General features: G+C 43.0%; 2 protein-coding genes across 2 annotated transcripts in view; one reads left to right on the forward strand and one right to left on the reverse strand.

The window, feature by feature from the left end:
* phactr3a (phosphatase and actin regulator 3a) lies at positions 1-19,286 on the forward strand. Its single transcript, XM_058085710.2, has 12 exons — positions 1-168; positions 9,486-9,650; positions 9,875-10,042; positions 10,724-10,942; positions 11,093-11,321; positions 11,505-11,755; positions 12,121-12,274; positions 16,998-17,053; positions 17,957-18,018; positions 18,096-18,236; positions 18,331-18,407; positions 18,750-19,286. The coding sequence occupies exons 1-12, from the start codon at positions 66-68 to the stop codon at positions 18,763-18,765; spliced, it is 1,641 nt and encodes a 546-aa protein (XP_057941693.2). The 5' UTR covers positions 1-65; the 3' UTR covers positions 18,766-19,286.
* Positions 19,263-19,710, reverse strand: part of sycp2 (synaptonemal complex protein 2) — a 15,952-nt gene continuing 15,504 nt past the window's right edge. Inside the window, exon 39 of the mRNA XM_078798006.1 lies at positions 19,263-19,535. Within this exon, the coding sequence (XP_078654132.1) occupies positions 19,464-19,535 (72 nt within the window). The 3' untranslated portion in view covers positions 19,263-19,463. The remainder of the gene's footprint in view (positions 19,536-19,710) is intronic.

Raw genomic sequence — 19,710 nt, forward strand, 5'->3', positions numbered from 1 at the left:
TGACCTTGCCCGCCTCCGGTTTTGGCTTCTTAATATTAGATACAGGATTCCTGCGCTTTCCACCCATGGCCGCATCGGATGGACTAGACGGCTGTCTGCAGCGAGGCAGATCTCAAAGTGACCCGAATATACTCACCGAACCGGGGATCGATTTGGCTCACGGTGCAGGTAAGATAACCACACAGTTGGATCAAAATTTGCGTTTTTTAAACGATCAGTATTTTTGCCGAGGTATCGTAAAATGCATCCTATCACCGATGATGCGCACCCCCCCGACCCCCCGCATTGGATGCTGGCTCAACCAAAATAGAGAAATGAATATAACACATCGTCGGCCTTGCTCCCTGCTGATTGAATCATGAAGCGGATGGTTGCCAAAGACGCCTGTAGCATCAGGCAGCCTGTCACAATGCACACGTTTGCATGCATGTTGCTCCTTCATTGCACATATTCATCATCATCACCGTGAACAACGTAACCCCCCCCCCCCCCCCCCCGTCTATCCAGGTGTCATATGGACTCCATATTCCCTCAGTGTTGGTTTTCTTACATGTGCACATATTGTCATGCCTTGTCTCGTTGACAAGCCTGTGACACCATCCTTACCTCTGAGCCCCTCATTGTTAGGATGGATGCCACGATGTCACCCACGGGTACTTGAATGCTCCTGATTCACCACAGCTATATCACTGACAGGGTAGGTGTGCTTTCAACATGGAGCCCTTCCTTATTTGTGTAGTCGTCCCTGTGCATGTTGGCGTACGCAAGCTGGAGAGCGGCAAGTGACAGGTTATTCTCTTTCTGCTCATTTTACTGATTCAGTGCAAGTTTTTTTTTATATAAGTGAGGCTATTTGTGGTCCTATTGTGTGGGCTTCTAAAGAGTCAGTGCTTCTTCCCACGCGCATTTGTACGCACATGATGAAGGATGATGCTCCCTTGAATGACTCAGGGGGAGAAAGCATGACATTCACCTTTCAACTCTTCCCTAATAAGATTCCTGCTTTGCACAGCCCTGAAATTCACACCTGTCCGCTACACCGTTGCAGCGCTCAAGCATATTCCCTGCATCCTGGCATCCTTTTGGAAGATGTAATTCGCACGTTGGTGGATGTGTTCATGTCACACCGAGTGCTTGACGCAACCTGAGTAAACAACACAGAGGCCTGAGCAGATCAGCCATTAAAATAAGGGCCAAAGCCATCAGGGATCATGTTTAATGTCAACACTGGCGCAATGCAAGTCTACATTGGGAGACGTGAGTATGCTATGCAAATGATACACAGTAAGTACAGTTGGTGTCAATGACAGCATCTGGTCTGGCACACACTGGGCACCCTGGCCCCTCCCTCCTCTCCATGAGGCTCATCACCATGCTTGCATCTGGGCCACCGGTCTTTGCCAAAGGATTACTTTGGCTGTCTTTAACCTCACCCAGCACAGCTATGGTCCTTGCAGCTGCAAAGGCTGTATTCATCAGTCAATGGGCTGCTTACAGCTGACCATCACGGAGAATAAGGGACAGGGTTCCCTTGAACGAAGCTGCCCTCATCAGAGATGGAGATGTTATTGTACAGCATCTACTGTATCTACAGTGTATGTCTGTTGGGAAAACTAAAAAAACTAAAACTTAGTTTGAGAGTCATTGGCTCTTTTTAACATTTCTGAACTGAACTAATATCTTGGCAAGTGGCAAATAATTAGCGGTGCAAATCCAGTCTATTCTGTATTTGTGATTTGGATGCACCAGCGTAGGGATGCAGTCTAAAACCTCCTGTCGTCTTGACGTGACCCTTTAAATGATCTCCATGATCAAATGTCACTTTCCCGCAGCGTTCCACTCTATCATGACAGAGTGTTGACCGAGCTAATGGTGTAGAGAGTACACCTTGAAGCTTTGAGGACAAATCTCCTGGCGGGTGTGTCCATCTATGTCTAAACCCCCTGCGGTGATACCTGTGTCCTCTAGAATGATTTGGGGGAAGAGAAATCTCTGAAGTACAGTAGTTCAATGCCAAAACTTTGTGCATGAAGCAGGCATTGCTAAGTAGTGATTGGTGGGTGCAATGCTATCATAAGAAATGTAGAGCATTGATACTAGACACAGATTTACTGACAATAATATTAGTACTACTTGGAATCACAACAAGTACAAAGTCTGAATATTGTATACTGTGGTGCAGAAGAGGCACCTGCATCTCGGCCACGCTCAGCCTAATGAAGCTCTTACTTCCTATTTCCTGTCACAGAGCAGTTCTTCACACCACAGTCACTCATTAGTCACGGTCAGCTATGAGGGCGCGTGATTCAGTCACAGCCACCTGTTGGCATGGTGTAGTAGCCACTGGAGAGCTATTCATTTCTCCCACAGTGATACACACAGACATCCCCACAGAGACCGAGAGGAAACACTTAGTCAAGTCAAGTGGTTGATCCGAAACTTTTTTTTAATATTTCATGACTGTAGTTGTGAACGTCTCAAGGAAAAAGAATAATGCATGCTTTGAAGGAGGCACTTTGTGAGAGTGATATGGACTCGGACCAAACCACCTGAATGCATTTCAAGATTCATTGAGCGGCTGCTGTAGCCGTGTTGAAAAGACACTTAAATAGTTTGTATTACAACTGACTAATTAGGTCATTCTTTTCATCAAGTGGCTGGGGTTGTCAGTGTCAACTATTTGGCTTTCTAAAGAAGATGTCACGACATCAGCTGGGTGAAAATGAGCTGTATCATGGCAGACGTCTGCATTTCATAATACTGTTGATAATAATACTGTTGATAGATACTTGATGACAAGTATATTGAAATTGTTGCAGTTTCTGCTCTGGGAGTACTGCTTTTGCTTTCAACTCAATCATAAATCTTTCTTTTGTTTTTGTATTTTCTGGCTGCATTTTAATGACAAGATTGAGTAACTTACTACAGTGTATTAGCATTAGCAGTGTATTAGTGTATTAGCACACAATGGCTACACCAAAAGATTTATTTTCAAACATAAAAAATATTATTGTAAAAACTGTCCTCCACTGTACCAACAAGGGCCATGCTGCATCTGGATCACTTCTTGTGCTCAGATTTTGGTCTTTCAACTCCTCATGAAAACCGAACAGAAAGATTACAACAACAAAAGCCTCATATGCATCATATCTGCCCCCCCCAAGTGGATACTCTAGGCACATCCATGTGTTGTTTGTGTCTGCACACCTGTACATTTGTCTGCATGCTTGATTGCGTGTGGGAACGAGCGTGCGATGATCCAGAACAATATAGTGACTCATGCAGTCTGAGGCAAAAAAGTAGACACAAGCATCTAAAGGAAGACCCAGACAAAGAAATAAAACACCATTAAAGCTATACATAGCTAGTGTTTGGCAATTGAGGTACAATTGAGTACAGGAAGTAGCATGTCATGAGTGGTGAACACCTAAGAGGGATTGTTTAGACATGTGATGTTATTTCTGAGGGAAAGAAGAGGCCAACAGGATGGAGAGAATAAGACAAGGGACTGATTGGAAAAACAGAGAATGATGGGAAACAGTCCAAGGGGAGAAAGACATGACGAGGTAGTGGCCGCTCTTTGAAAGACGGCCAAAATCGTCCAATTGCAAACAAGCCATGTCAGCATGATGGATGGCCTATAGATAGCATTATCTGTGGTTCTAATTTGGAAAACAGCTATGGAAAACAACACATATGATCCAACTAATAATATGTGTTTTTATTGAATTGTTTTGGCTTGAATTGCTCAAGTAGCTGAATAAAACAGAAAAAGTACAGTACCGCAGCCACATTGACTGGGGTGCTCATAAAACTCCCATTTATCTTCCCCATGTAGTGCTATAAAGTAAATGTAATTATATATAAAACTGCACACAAATTTAAATTAGAGCTATCCAAATCACACACACACTTGCTCGGCCACGTGTTGCTAGGCAGATTTCATAGGGTTCAATCATAACTGCCCCATAGCCACACCCACTCTGCTGTTATAGGCCTACAGGACGAACATTAATTTCACTCTCTCTATATATACGCAGTATATTATGTACATATAGTATATGATGAACTGCATGTTTATCCTTGTGGTTGTGGTTTGTCATGCTGTTGAACTATACTAAATAAACTACAAGACTAGATAGGATAGATAGAGAAAAATGACAATAAAAATGAGTGAAAGTCTTGATGGGCACTTAGACCACACAGTATTATTGAGTGTGTCTGCAATGCCTCTCAGGAGATTCTAAATTAAATACAAAGCTGAATCAGATAGTACCAGGAGGAATACATTGATGAGAAGGATACGAAAGTGTTTCATCGTATTGTTGGAGAGAGAAATCATACTGATGTGTGGCAAACCCTGCTACAATATACTATGCACATCTTGGGCAAATCAAATACCCAGACATAAACATGGTCTTGTTCTATGCCTAATAATAATAATAAACATAGAATATTTGCAGTGTTACAGAGTTTGACTTTATATAACCAAATAATTTCTTTGTCATAAAGTTGAATTGTAGTTGTCTGCAGCGGCACTAAAAAGGTTTTGGAACCACCACACCCTTTCATACAGGGATGAATCCTTTCCGTGGGGTCAGTGTGAAACTTCTGACCCAAATACTACCAAAACCAAAAGCGTAGGAAATAATGTAATGGACAATTAGCAGTTTTAGTTGTGTTTCAGCACCAAGGACAGCACCTGTCTGTGCTTACAGGTTCATTTAACATGATTGCTGACAAGATATTGATGATCTGAAACACACATTGGTTGGTCTTGAAGTCCAGCATTTTCTTTGGCCATGTCTTTATGTCAGTAGTAGGCAATGTATTTATATGATGCATGTCCTCATGTATCACATTACGCTTATTCCACTGTCACGCTTATTACATCAGTTAATTAAGAATACACACCATGCATGTTCTGTCTAGCGTGTTATGTCCGTGACAGTTTAGACTGTAGACACTTAGCTCAACTGCCCGCAAAAATATGGTTCTGGTAGAGGCTCGGAACCCTAATGAGGACAAACAGCATAAAAAATAGATGGATAGATGGATGATAAAGACGACATCAACACGTGGAATCGACAAAATGTAAAAAATGTGACAGCAAGGGTTGCCCATGAGAAACCACCGCTTCATCACCCTTTCCCAACTGTTGAGTTTACATCAAAGTATTTAATAGGTTCGGCATGTCCCTGCTTGTCTTTCTGCATGTACACTTGAGAGGATTAAAAAGTGAAAAGCATCTTAGTGATTGACTGCAGCTTGGCCTGCCTGCGATGTGTTTTAAAATCAACATGCATTTGCTGAAGGGATCCGGCGCCACATGTACTCAATTATTTATTTGATTTATGACAATGTTGCAGGCATTCATTTAAACCTAAATGAATCCTGGCTCTGACCTGTTGTGAAGTACAACCTGGGAAAAAAATAGAACACACCTTGTGGTTTCCCTTTTTTCAGGTGACTACATGAATGTGCTTGAGGAAGCTGGCTCTTCTACTCCTGAACTGATGCACACAAAAGGGTGACCTTTTGTCGAAGCATGTATCCAACCTGTGCTGGCTGTGCTACTATTTTTCTGACTTGAAACTTCTCACACAGCTCAATCTGCTCCACCACTGTAACTTTAAGGTGTTCATTCCATGTTTTACCGGTGCCAGAGCTACCAGTAAGTCAGACGGGATCTAGTTTGGTGGCTGCAGGATTATGTTTTTGCTTTTTGTGGATGATGTGGTCCTGGTGTCGTGGTTGGACCGTGATCTTGGATTTGGATTGGTTCACAGTGTGAAGTAGCCAGGATGAGAATCAACACCTTGAAGTCAGAGTCCAGGGTTGTTGCCTGAAACAGGGTGGGCTGCCATCTCAGGATTGGGATGAGATTCTGCTCCAAGTGGGGTCTGTGTGGGTCATAAACAGCTTGGGGTCTTGTTTACAAGTGAGGGACGGATGGATGGATTCCAAGATTGACAGGCAGATTGGTGCACAGGCTACAGTGATGTGGACTCTGCATCAGTCCGTCATGGTGAAGAGGGAGCTGAGCCAAAAGGCAAAGCTCCCAAGATATGCAAGGGGGGATTTCAAATGTGCTTTTAACTAACACTGAATGAGAAGCCGGTGGTTTGAAGGAGTAACCAAAACCTTCAATCATGGCTTCATTTATTCACAGTTAAAGCCCGCATCTTTACTATGACTTGGAAGTCTGCCTGTCTGCCTCACAGGCTTTAAATCCATCATTCTGAAGGGATTGACTTGTGTGGGTGAGAGGACAGATACTTTTAGCAGGAACACTTTCAACTCACTATAGGAGCATCTGATGGCGGAATACTGATGCTTTCACGCATTTGGTCAAAGATAGCCTCATTTTGCTGCTGCGTGTGTGCATGTGTGAGAGAGAAGTACGGATGTGTGTCTCTGTGGGTGGAAAAGCTCCACGTGTCTTCTTTTTTATAGTGCACGGGCATTCATTGAGAATACTTATGCACAGACTATTGCAAATTGTGACGGTTTTACAAGTCGTTGGGAATTAAATTATTCAGGGTCAAAGGCAAGAGTCAATCCAGGATGGGAGGCAGGTTGAAACCGGTCACCTGCCAATCACTGTCAGGACTGACACAGACGCATTCTCAAGCCTGTAGAGCCTAATGAACCTAACATGTATGTTTTTGAATGCGGACTTTATCGGAAACCAAGAAGCACAATGAAAACATTTACTCTTCACAGAAATATTACATTTGAACCGGAGGAGATGCTGTAGTTAATTAAGCCACTTTTCTTTTAGGTACTGACACAACAACTCTATAACAAATGCCAATACACATTGTATATGCGATACACAAGCTTTACCTTTAAAGGTAATGAGAGGCTAATGTGGGCACTCAAAACTTCCAAGTTTTGAAAACAGAAGAAAGGAAGCGGCATTGAATATACGAGATACTGTTCCTCTTCTTGGTGCTTCAGAGTTGCTCTCATTCATTAGAGTCCTCATTCTCATATCTAACATATGGTAACTAACAAGGGCCTCAGGCATTTCCTATTGGCTGCTGGCCTCAGTGACATCATTTCTCAATCTTGGTGCCAGCCGTCCACACAGTGCAGTGGAGTTATACACTTGAACTACACTATGCACTGAGAAGGATCTGGAGCAGCCTGTCCAAAGCTCGGGTTGGAAGCCAAAACTCATTAGATGAGGTCGCTAACTGTCAGAGTTAAATGTTGCATGAATGAATCTGTAAGCACAAAATGTGGGAGGATTTCCTCGAACATGGAGGACAACTGTAATAAATAATTAGCTTAATTAGCAAAAGGGTCACAGTCCACGTCACCCCCTTTTTTATAATTCTGTCTCCAAATCCATCACACCCATCTTATTTCTATTTGTATTATAAAGTGTATGATCATTTTTCTATTTGTTATTATTACTCCAATACAATGGGGTTCCTTTTCAATGATCGCCCTCTGGTGTGAATGAGTGGATAAATGATTACAAAATAGTTTCATCATGTAACTTTGCACATTTGCTTCCACGTTCAATCATGCAGGTAGAAAAGTAAATCTTCAAAGCAGCATAAAACATTCTCATTCTCATGCCGTTCAGAGCTTCAATTGTGTCATTATCTCAGCTTTTCTGTTCATGAATCACTGCTGCTCTGCAACCAAGACGTATCACAGTCTTTCCTTGTGCAAACTGACTGTTTTCATTTCACGTTGCTGGGGCCCGTCTGCTCCTCACTGTCTTCTTGCTAGTCATTTTGTGTGACCGGGCCCCTGAGGCAGCAAGGCCATGGGCAGATGGCGCCACAGTTGTAAAGCCATGGGGGCAAAGCGAAGGAATTTTGGAATGGGCAAGGAAGGAGGTGGTCCACTCAAGGACATGTGCAGGTGGAAGGAGCACAGAGCGGACTACAGAGATAATGGTCAGGAGATGCTTGTCTGATTCAAGTCACTTAAAAAGTAAAGGTTTACAGGGAAGTACTCGAGTATAGTGGGAGGTTTTTGGTCATGAGCCTTGGCTTTACTGACTACTTATTTGCTGCAACAGAATTAGGCAAGGCAAGTTTATTTATAGAGCCCCATTCGTAAACAAGGAAATTCGAGGTGGGTGTGGTGGCTGGTGGCACACTCAGCATCCTCTGTCTTTGTTTTATTGCCAAAGCTTCATGACCTATATCTCCTATTTAGAGTTCATATTTGGCAAATGATCAGAACTGTAATCAGATTATCAATACACAGTGTTGATAAGAAACAATGTTGTGACGCCTATTAATTACAGTATATCATGGCCACGTGCAGCCCAGTCATGTGTGCCATATACTGTATTAGCTATGGGCAAATGAAAAAAAATGTCACATGCTTGCATGTCTTTTCACCCAATTCTTATGTTCTCCTGTCATTTAATGTGAACAAGCACCCCCTCCTGCATCTATGAAAGGTGGACTTGATGTGCATTATGGAGAGCTGTGCCGTGATTGGATGAGCCCACATACTCCGGCAACCTCTTCCGTATAGCAACAGCCTCCTCCCTCTCCCCTTCCTCTTTTTGCTTCTTCTCACTGGAACCCCACTCCTTAGCAGAACCCCCCATCCATCCCTTCCTCCCTCCCACCTGCTTGCTAAATTAAAAAGGGACATGTATCGCATCCTCCATGTGGCTTCTCACACCACCCACCTCCCTTTTCCCACAATGCACAGGGTGCATGGCTGCTGCCTGAAAATACGCATGTGCTTATACATGCACGTGTGTGAGGTGGGGGCTCCCCTACTGCTAAGCTGACTCGCACAATCCTGCCGGCTCGTACTGCTGCGGCAGCATCTGGATGTGGTTGCCATGGCAACAACACCTCCTTTCCCCTGTCCACACATAGACACACTGCCTCTCCACCCTCCTGCTCCTCCTCCATTTTTTTGTTGGGGGGGGGCTCTTAGCACGTCTGGGTGCATTTTCCTTCAAGCTTGACCTGGATTCAGCTTGCGACGCCACACTGCATGCCGAGTGACACTAAGGGTTCGCCCTTCAACCTGTTGTGGGTCACCAACAATCACCCCACATCTTCCTACTTGATAAAGGAAGCAGCTGTACTCGCCACACCGACCCATCCTTCACCACTGTACTCCACACCCCCCCACTCACACCCTCACTCATCACCCCACCCCCATTGCAAATCCTCCTCCCTCTAGTTTAATATTTGAACAAAGATGTCAGCCTCCGGAGGACAGCTATTACTCCACATATCTATTTCATAACATTTTCCAATATAATTAATTTAAATTAATATTAATTATTTCAGTATTTATTGTCATCATATTATGCATTAATAATATTAACTACTGCTGTTACGCTGTTACACTATTACTATTGCTACAGTTACTACTTATTAGTTTCAGTCCCCCCCATTCTTAAAACCTCAGTGTTATAGAAAAAAAAAAATTCTGTCACACTTAGCCATTCTTTCCTCACCTCTGAACTCCCATCTGCCCTGTAGTGGATGTACTGGACCAGCAGAGAGTGCTACGGGCCGGCTGCATGGTGACTGGCGTCCACACTCCCCCCATCAGGCGAAACAGCAAGCTGGCTACACTGGGCCGCCTTTTTAAGCCGTGGAAGTGGAGGAAAAAGAAAAATGAAAAGCTCAAGCAGAGCTCCACAGGTATTAATGAATATATTACAGTTGCTAATACGGGATGTATGTTAATTACCAACTGTTACCATCAGTTGGTTCTCAGTTGGTTCTTCATTTGTGACCTTCATGTGTAAATTGCCATGAGATAACTTGAAAAAAGAGAAGCAGAAGAGAATAAATCATTATTAGTAATATTGTTCTATTTTTATTTTAAAAATTGCAGAATACATGCAGTTCTCTTCCATCAACAGATGTAGCATTATCCAGCGGCCTTCTGTACCACGACCCCCACTCCCCCAGCCAGGGCTGCTGTTCAGATGGAACAGTCCTGCTTGGCGGCTTTGGGGGCTCTCTGAATTCAGACCTCACCGTCAGCAGTGTGGAGTACCTTGGCCCAGAAGAGGACCATCCCACTCCAGGTACAGTGACATTCCTGTTTAGATCTGCTAATCCATGTAGCATTATAGAGCTGTTAGAAGACACTTGTCAGATATGGGGGAAAGTAGATTTGCAATGGTGTAAGCTAGGCTTGATAACAGATCAATACAAGAGTGTATTATATTGCAGGAACTGAGCTGAAGGAATGCATAAAGACAGTCTGAAGGTTGGTAGATAACTTCTTAATGACATATCCTACAATAAATAGGTGAAGAAGAATTAGGATTAAAAGAATTGGGAGGGTGTCATTTTCAACTGTACTGGAGTCAACAAGAAATCTCACATTATTTTTTTACATTTAAATGAGTCTAAGTGGGCAAGATGCTAAAATGGCTATGGATGCATTCATTAGTTCTTGATTACCGTACTGTTACAGTTAAAGTCCCTCAACCGTTTACAACCGGTACAAAATGACCAACACTCGTGGACAGAACCATACCACTCCACTCCAGTTCTGTGCTCTCTGCAACTCGTGGTGCTGTACATGTCAGCATACGTCACATTTCTGCTTATGTCAGCTTTTAAACATTCATACAGCAAAAAGTTGGTTCATCTACCAAACAGGTGATATATGTATTTTACCACTTTTTACCACGTGCATACATATGAAATCATTCTTATTATTCCATTCTAATGTTATCTTGTCTATCCACATCTGGTAGTTGCCCCATTTCAGGACTGCGAGCGGCTGGAGGAAACTGTAAACGTGTCACTACAAGATGAGGATGGAGACCAGGAGGGGCACCCTTCTGAGGAGTTACCGGAGGGGCTTCACATCACTGGGGAGCAGATGGAAGAAAGACCAGAAGAGGAGATTCCTCCAGGAACATCCCCACCACAAGTACCTCCAAAACCTTTGCCATTGCTGTCAACAGGAGATGGTGAGTTGAAATATCCATCCATCCATTTTCTGTATCGCTTGTCCCCTTTAGGGTCACAGCTGAGATGGAGCCTGTCCCAACTCTATTTGGGTGAGAGGCAACGTATGTTTAGGTCAATGTGGTAATAACTGACCTGTGTTTTTCTTTCAGATTCAGGCCCTGTGTCTCTCTCTGTTCACCATTCCAACCACTACCACCACAAGGAGCCTCTACCCAGGGGCCCAGAGAGCCTGGCACCCATCACACTGCCCCTACGAGGGCCCCTGGCCAACTCTTCAGGGTCGCCGCATCTCGGCATTATGATGCACACACCTATGCCCCCGAGCTGCATTATGGAGGAACTGCAGAGAGCGTTCGCCACCAAGAACAGACAGGAGAGGTGGGCATGCACATTTCTGATCTGAACTGGATCAGAGACTTAACACAGGCAATGGCATGGGTAGTGTGGCAACATTACAGGAGGTTGTAAACTTTCAACTGGAATCCATGAAAAGTAAAGGTGCTGTCTCCCTTGGCTCGGTAGCAGTGCCATAACCTTTCTACCTGTTTGTCTTTCCTGCAGTGTACACGAAGGGTGCGAACAGGGCTCACCGCCGCGGCTATGGTGCTCCGATGGCCGCCTGTCACGTTCATGCAGCTCGGACAACCAACACACGGCCTCTGTGGCGGGCTTTTGCGTAGGCGTTGGCGGGTCTGACTGGCCCAAGAAGGAGGCGGAGGAGAACAAGGAGAACGTACGGCTGGACCAGTGCTTCTCCAACACATCGGGTGTCCCTACCGACTTGGACGGATGGAACGAGTCTGTGATCTCTGGTGGGTCATCCCCCTATTTCCATCTGAAATGCTAAATGAAAAACACAAGTCAAATAAACTAACTTATGATGTGATTATTTTATTTGAACTTTCCAAGTCACTGTAACTCAAGATATGCAGCATGCATACAGTGAGGACTGGAAAAGTCAATCACTTCATGATGTTAATTAATAATGAATGACTATGGACTAGACTTGGGTATGGAGATGCACTGAAAAAGCCATAAAAAATATTAAAAAACTTAAGATCACAACAATTTGTATGAAATTTTATAAAATTTCTGTGGAAGCAAGAGAGCTTGTGTTTTAAACTCATAATAATGCTAAGTAGTCAAAAAGAATAAAGTGCTTTTTTTTCCCTTGTAGGTACACTTCCTCGCAGGCTAAGGAAGGAGTTACTGGCCGTCAAGCTTCGAAACAGACCCACAAAGCAGGAATTGGAAGACCGTAACATCTTCCCTGCAAGAAGCGACCAGGAGCGCCAGGAAATCCGCCAGCAGATTGAGATGAAGCTCGCCAAGTAAGCAACCAACAACTTTCCCGCTTGTTGCTGTGGTGCATTACTTGAAATGATCGGGTTGGGAAATAAAAGGGTGTCGGGGTGATATCAACACTGTACATGTACTGTACATGAAAAGCAAGGACACACCCATCCTGTACATCACACCCATGACAAATAGCAATACAAAACATATGCTTGCTGACTGTATTGTTTTAAATAATGGCCCATAGTTCCAAAATTGAGATTCATTTATGTAAAATTTGAAGTAATTATCGTTGTAGTTGCACATCGAATCATTTACCACAAAGAGATTTCCCCTACTTACTACAGATTAAAACTTATTTTGATCTGTAATTAATTCTGAGTTAACCATGGACAAAATGTGATTAATCACAATCAAATATTTTAATCGAGTGACAGCCCTTTTATATATCTATATATATATCTATATATATCTATATATATATATATATATATATATTATATACTATATATATATATATATATATATACACAATAACAATACCAACCAATGAGGTAGGCTACATACTGGGGAAACTACAGCAATATGTTTTGCATTGCATATTCACTCCCTAGCTTCGTAGATCAGCAGACTCGTTCAGATTGGTTTTACTGGTCATGTCACACAGTTGTCCGGCCCTGTTTGCTGCTAAGCCAATTAAAAAATGGCATATACATATAGCAGTCAAATCAAATCAAACACGTCAAAAAAAGCGTTATAAAAAGTTTGATCATAAATTACAAATAACTTCACACTTGAACCAGTGCTCTGTATGAAATATTAAATGCATATTACAAAGAAAAAAGTGAGCTGTGCAGTTGCTACTGCTCACTCTGAATGAGGAACATTTTGTTCTTTACCGAGTACAAATCAGGTCAGTATTCAGGTTTGGAAATAAATATATGTTTCTTGTTGGAAATAAAAAAATGGTTGAATAATAAGTGATCTGTGTGTTCTGCATCAGGTACAGACAGAGAGAGCCGCTAGGGAACCTCTTGGTAACAAATGCGCTGACTCAAGTTAGTAAGTGCCTCCATGCCAAGATGTTGACAATAATAGAACAACTTTTTTTTTTTTTAACACCACTGAGGAACACACTGTCCAAATTGTCGACAGCAGTTGTCTCATATGTGAATTTGTCACAAGACCCAGGTTCTTTAGCACTGGTGTATCAAACCAGGGTCAGGCTGGTTGTGTTATGTAACCAGAGGTGTAATAACTCACCATCTGTCACACTTCCTGGAAAGAACATCACCGTCTTGACTCGGAGACGACTGACAGTACTACTGTTTATTCTTAGATCTGTGAAGAGAAGATGCTTTATTTTAGCGAGAGGAACATTTCTTTGACAGGCTTATGTCAAGGCTGCAGCTTGCAGATAGTAGGGTTGAAAGGCAAGCATGTCTGGCTTGTAGCACTGCAGCGAGAGATGCTGCTTTGGTTACATAAAGATCTCATTCCAGACAGCAGCACTTTGCTGGCTGGGTCCATTCATGATGGTTGATTAATAATGTCTGAAAGAATATTATACTACTTGGTTGTAACTAGCAGAGGCGCTGTCATACATACATTTTAGGGGTGCTCTGATGGGGCTCCGCCGATATCAGTGAAAAAGCACGGTATTGATATTGGCCGATACTTGCTTCATAACGCTGATCCCAGTGGCAGACCCAGGCCACGTTAGAGTGATCATGTCTCACAGCTGGCCTAGGAATGCCTTGGTGTCCTCCCGGTGGAGCTGGAGGAGGTGGGCGGGGACAGCAAAGTCTGGGCTTCCCTACTGGGACTGCTGCCCCCACGACCCGGGCCCGGATAAGCAAAGGAAAATGGCATGGAATGGATTATACTGTAGTTCCTTGCCCCATAACAAGCGATACAGTCCAAGGTGTGTTTTCATCCTCTGGTGTTGACACACACAAAGCCATTTTGAAGGACAGGGAAAGGTCATTCGCTCAAACGCTCATTAAAATGCTCATTTCTCCTGAGTATTCACTGCAAATGACGAAACAATCCCTCACATAAGTCGGTGGATCTTTCAGCACACCCCCATCTTTCCGCCTGCTTATTCTTATCTGTGCCTTAACATGCTGCATTTACTGCACATCCAGCAGAAAATGCCATCAGGCCTTATGGCGAGTGATGATGCTCTGTATATATACTGCGCCGGCTGACAGATGACCTTTCTATTTTTAGAGACTCCCCGTATTGTAATTTTGCTGCAGCCGCACTTACATTTTTCAATAATGCATGTCATAGTGTTGCCCCTATCAAATGTGTCGGGGAGTTATATTCACAGAAATAATAAGAGGTTACTGTATTTGGAATAGAGGAATAGACTAGAGCATAAAGAAGACACAAAGGAGCCCCCTGCTCATACTAGCATTCAGTGTAGTGATACACCAACTAACAAACTAAAAGTCAAATTATCTTTGTAAAGGCAGGATCTTTGGATCTTTGCTCTTGTATTGGACGTCAGATTGATCATGTAATCAAAATGTGGCCAGATGCTTCATATGTGTACGTATGTACTTGTATTTGAAGGAGGCGTGTTCTCATTTATTACAAACTAACACAACGAAGGGCATCAGACTCACCAGACATCTCAGAAAGAAAGTAAGGCTTTGTCTTTAATATGAACAGCGCCCCCTGATTTCAATAAGCCTACACACAATGGCAAAAAGGATGCCGTTTCTAAAAATAGCACCACGCCAGCAGCATAGCACACAGAAAACCCCACCAGTGTGTCGCTAGGCAGAAATAAGCGTCTCTGTGAGATGACTATTGTCTCTGATACACGGAGTATAGTTGCCTGGCAACTATAACACAGAGGATGGTCCTGTTGTCTGTTGTTGTTGATGCTTTATGTATTTAAAATATAATAAAGGTGGGAGCTGAGGGAGCAATGGCACATTAAAGTTGGTGTTGTCTCCTGTTGTGTCTGCTGACATTACATCATCTAGGTATCTTTGCTGATTGGCTAAGCAAAATCACATATATAGTTGCAATGCCTTTTATGTAGAGATGTCCGATACTATCGGCCACCAATAATTATCGGCACGATTTCAGCCAAAAAATTGGTTGATATGGGTATCGTGGTTTTTCCCTTTTTGAGAACGCAGTGTTGCTCAGAAGCCCTACTTAACAACGTCAGAGCTCATGAAGAACACAACAGCTTGTCTGTATTGAATTCGGATTGAAACATTGAAATCATGGGCGAGTTAATCTTCCACCTACAATCTTTACTCACTGTGTCTCAAAAAAAGTGTCACACAGCAATGTAATATGTAGATAACAACAGACATGACGCCACTAACAGTAACACAACAGTACAGCAATTCATTTTAATACTCAAATACTGACCATTTTAGTACTCAGCATGCAATTTGACTCCTGAATACGCTTGTAAGCTAGCTCTCCATTCCTGGGCAAGACAGAAAATAATTGAGAAACACTGCTCAATAAAAATATATGTGATGATACACATATTGGTATCGGTTCATATCCGAATCTTGGAATTGTGAGTTTGACAAAATCGGTTTTCGGCAAAAAAGCCACCTCTAATTATATGTCAATTTGACAATGTGACCACCAGAGTAAAGGACAACACACAATGAATACTAGTTGATGTGCAACTCTTTGGTCACAAAGACTCTTTTACATAAAAACCCCACAAAAGATGCACTGGTCTGCATCATTGCCACACATTTTTGTGTATCAAAAGTGGAGAACATGCATCAACCTGGGACTTTTCTGGAAGTAGTATCAGAGCCTTAACAGAGGTGTTGCAATAGCTGTGTAGAAGGATGTAGAAAAAAGTAACAATACCATGAGGTTATATTCATATACTATGTATTGACAGTTAATAGTGGCCCTCTGAGAGCAGTCTTAATGAAAACGAGTGTGCCACCCTTTTTAAATAGTCAAACACTAGCAGATGAAGGTATTTGCATTTTAAAGACAGCTAGATAATGCAGTGCATTTAGTGGATGTAAGGAATGTGTGAGAGTGCTCACCTTTTTATCGTCCAAATCACAAGTACAAAGTGTTCACTGGGAGACGGGGGATGAAGGAGGTCCCACTGCGAGGGTGGCATTCTGCTGTTTGTTCTTTGTACCCCCGGATCATGCTCTGTGGTTGGGATGGCATTTGTTATTAATATCATGTATTCATAGTTCACACGCACATGGGGTGTTCAGGGGACCAATGCATTTTGGAGACCTTTTTGAAGGTTGTGATGTTGGGGGCACCTGGCAAACTGAGATAAAGTGGTGATGAAAATGCAATGGTTGATTGAGTGGTGCTGGCCCAGTACACCACAGCAGGCTGCTCTGGGGATGCCGCTAGTAGCAAGCCCCGCCCACAGCTCATTACGCATGCAGTAACCACGGAGACTAAGGCAGAGGCGCGCCAGCAACCCATCACGACCCACTAGAAAAGAGCATGCATAGTGCAGCAGCTAGTAGAGGACTGCAGCACGCAGCGGCATGACATGGGCCACCTTGATATCCACACATAATCCAACAAAAGAAGCCAACAGCACCTGCTTAGTCTTCCAGATGTTCGGTGCGCCTCTTCCCAAGTATCACAGCCGCGGTTCTGATGCGAGATGGAGACATAGACGATTGTGTCGGACAAGTACCAAAAGTGCAAAGAGTACAGGGCTGTGACACAAGGAGGGTGGACAATGGTTCAAAACGTGGTGTTGGTGTTTCTTCGCAGGAGGCTGAGCCAGAGACCCAATGTAGAGGAGCTGGAGAGTCGGAACATTTTGAAACGTAAGTTTGACACTTTAAATTGACATTTCCAGACTGCTGTCGCGCTGTATTTTCAATTTGCAAATAACATTTAAAACAGAAGAACGGTTAAAAAAAACAACACAGGATATGCATTAATGATACAAGTGTTACATTATTCAATAGCCAGCGCCATAGCACCAATGGCTCTTCACTGTAAACACTCTGTGAGCATGCTCCGTTAGCTGCCTATAATGTTCAATTCATGAACATGGAGATATACAGGAGCCAAAATACACCATTTAATGACTACATTAAACAACTAGCTTAATCACTAAATAAATAAATCTGCAGCATGCCTTATCATTAACTCATTCACTGCCAGCCGTTTCAGCTCCAAGAATATTGAGTAAACATAAACATTGAAACCATGAAAAGATTTTTTTTTTTTTTCAGAAAAAAATTGTTTCAATCCTTTTGGGGTATTTATAAATCGGCAGTAGAACATATATAGGGTAGTTTCAGTGAAAACACAAAATAACCACCTGGTCACTAATAATCATCAATAATCATCATTTACAGTTGTGAGCCCTGGGTCAATCCTTGCGGCTCTGTTGCGGCCGCCGGAAACATTCCGCAACATTGAAATCCCTGTTGTAGGCTCACACTAACTCCGTCTAGCCGGACTGGATCAGTACTGGAGTCTATGAGACTTTGATCTGTAGCTCTCACAAAAACAAGCAAAATTGGCAGGCAAGGTTACTCTTTGAAAAGACATCTAAGGACATCTTTGGCAGTGAGTGAGTGAGTTAAAAACCAGGCATCATTCACTTTAAAATGTAGGAATGCCACACCTCACAAAGTGAAAACATTTTTTCACTTCAGTGAAGTAGTTTTTGTGGTAATGAAAACCTGACCTTGTTCTACATGTATTTTCCCCTGTAGAGAGAAATGACCAGATAGAACAGGAGGAGAGGAGGGAGATCAAACAGAGGCTAAACAGAAAGGTATAAAACTGTTCAAAATGTTGGTGCTGTTATGAAGATAAGGATGTCTGGGTGACTTAACTTGTATAAATTTGCAGCTCAACCAGCGGCCCACAGTCGATGAACTTCGGGACAGAAAGATTCTGATCCGCTTCAGTGATTATGTGGAAGTGGCCAAGGCTCAGGACTACGACAGGAGAGCAGACAAGCCCTGGACTAGGCTCTCGGCAGCAGACAAGGTAGCACTATTATAACCTGATAACACTTCCTTATTCACCCGTTCACCCATGAAACCTGTCGCATTGCAAACGCTATCTTTGCTCTTCCTGGCAGGCTGCAATCCGGAAAGAGTTGAACGAGTTCAAAAGCACTGAGATGGAAGTACATGCATCCAGCAAACACCTAACGAGGTTCGTCTTCCGAGGCGTGTGAGGGTAGCATCTATTGAAATCCCATTGAGTGCTCTATTCGGTGGGGCAATGGACTAAAATTAGCTCTCCTTACTCATCTAAGGAGAACAGGAGAGCTAAAGATAGATGGAAGTGCCTCGGAGTCAGTAGGGGTCAGGGGGAGGGAATTATAAAATGGTAAATCGTGCTTGGCTAAGCTTGTTTGGAACACGGGGCTCGTGCTGTAACAGTGACCCAGTGCACACGATCCTGCCGCACATGCACTCATGTGGCTAAAAATAGAGTATTGATAGCTAAAATCTGAGCAAGCTGTGATGACTTAATTCATGTTTGTCTCTTCAGGTTCCACCGGCCATGACAACCTAGACTTTCTTCTGTGAAGAGATGTTCTGAATCCGCTGTGTCGACAAGCCAGGAGTGTTTCCCGTCTTCAGCGAGACTGTAATTTTCTTCCAGCTTGGACAGGAGATGACACTCATGCCGTCCTGTCCTGGAGACCTACAGTACCTCCTGGCCTTTACTGATAGTAGCAGGCTGGAGGAGGAGGAGCACTTTGATGCAGCCTCTGATTCTCAGGATGAGAGGCGACAAGGAAAGAAAAAAAAACAATCTTGTCAATGGGTCAGTGTTGTTTTCTTTTGTACTGTTTCATGGACATGACAAGAAGTGTAGTGACATGACGCTGTGCATGTGACCAACTTTTCATAAATAATGTGTCACTTGGACCGGAGATTGATTTGATATTCATTATACATACAGTATGTCTATGTTGTCATTGAAAAGAGAACTCCCTTTGTAAGCACTATTTCTCTTCAAAATACTAAGTCTTTTTTTTAAAGAAAGGCTCATGCGTCTTTTTAAACATGCGTCTCATTATTTAATTAAAATTGTTAATTGAAAATGCAGAATTTCACAACTTCTGTCAGAATGAGGACAGTTTACATTTGACTAATACCATATAAACATACCGAAAAGAACATCATGCATCATAAACATAACATCGCACTATGTGATGACCTACAGAACCTTAATGCATCGACATCTCTGGAAGAACAGTCAGTCACATGCTCCATCAGGGAAGAGCAGCATGCGCAGACTTCTCTTCACACTCTGAAACTCCTCCTCTTGCTGCAAAATGCACACAACCACAGTGAAAACCTTCCATCCACAATCACAGATTCTCTGGAACAGCAAATGTACAGTTGACCACAACGTATCCCACAGGACAACTTCTAAATTTTCTCATGCATTCTTTTCAGCAATTGAATGAAAGCAGTTTTACTCCACCAAGTAGGGAACTTTT

The sequence above is a fragment of the Doryrhamphus excisus genome, linkage group LG17 (assembly GCF_037039965.1).
Source record: "Doryrhamphus excisus strain RoL-2023G ecotype Guam linkage group LG17, RoL_Dexc_Guam_v1.1, whole genome shotgun sequence".
Classification (NCBI taxonomy): domain Eukaryota; kingdom Metazoa; phylum Chordata; class Actinopteri; order Syngnathiformes; family Syngnathidae; genus Doryrhamphus; species Doryrhamphus excisus.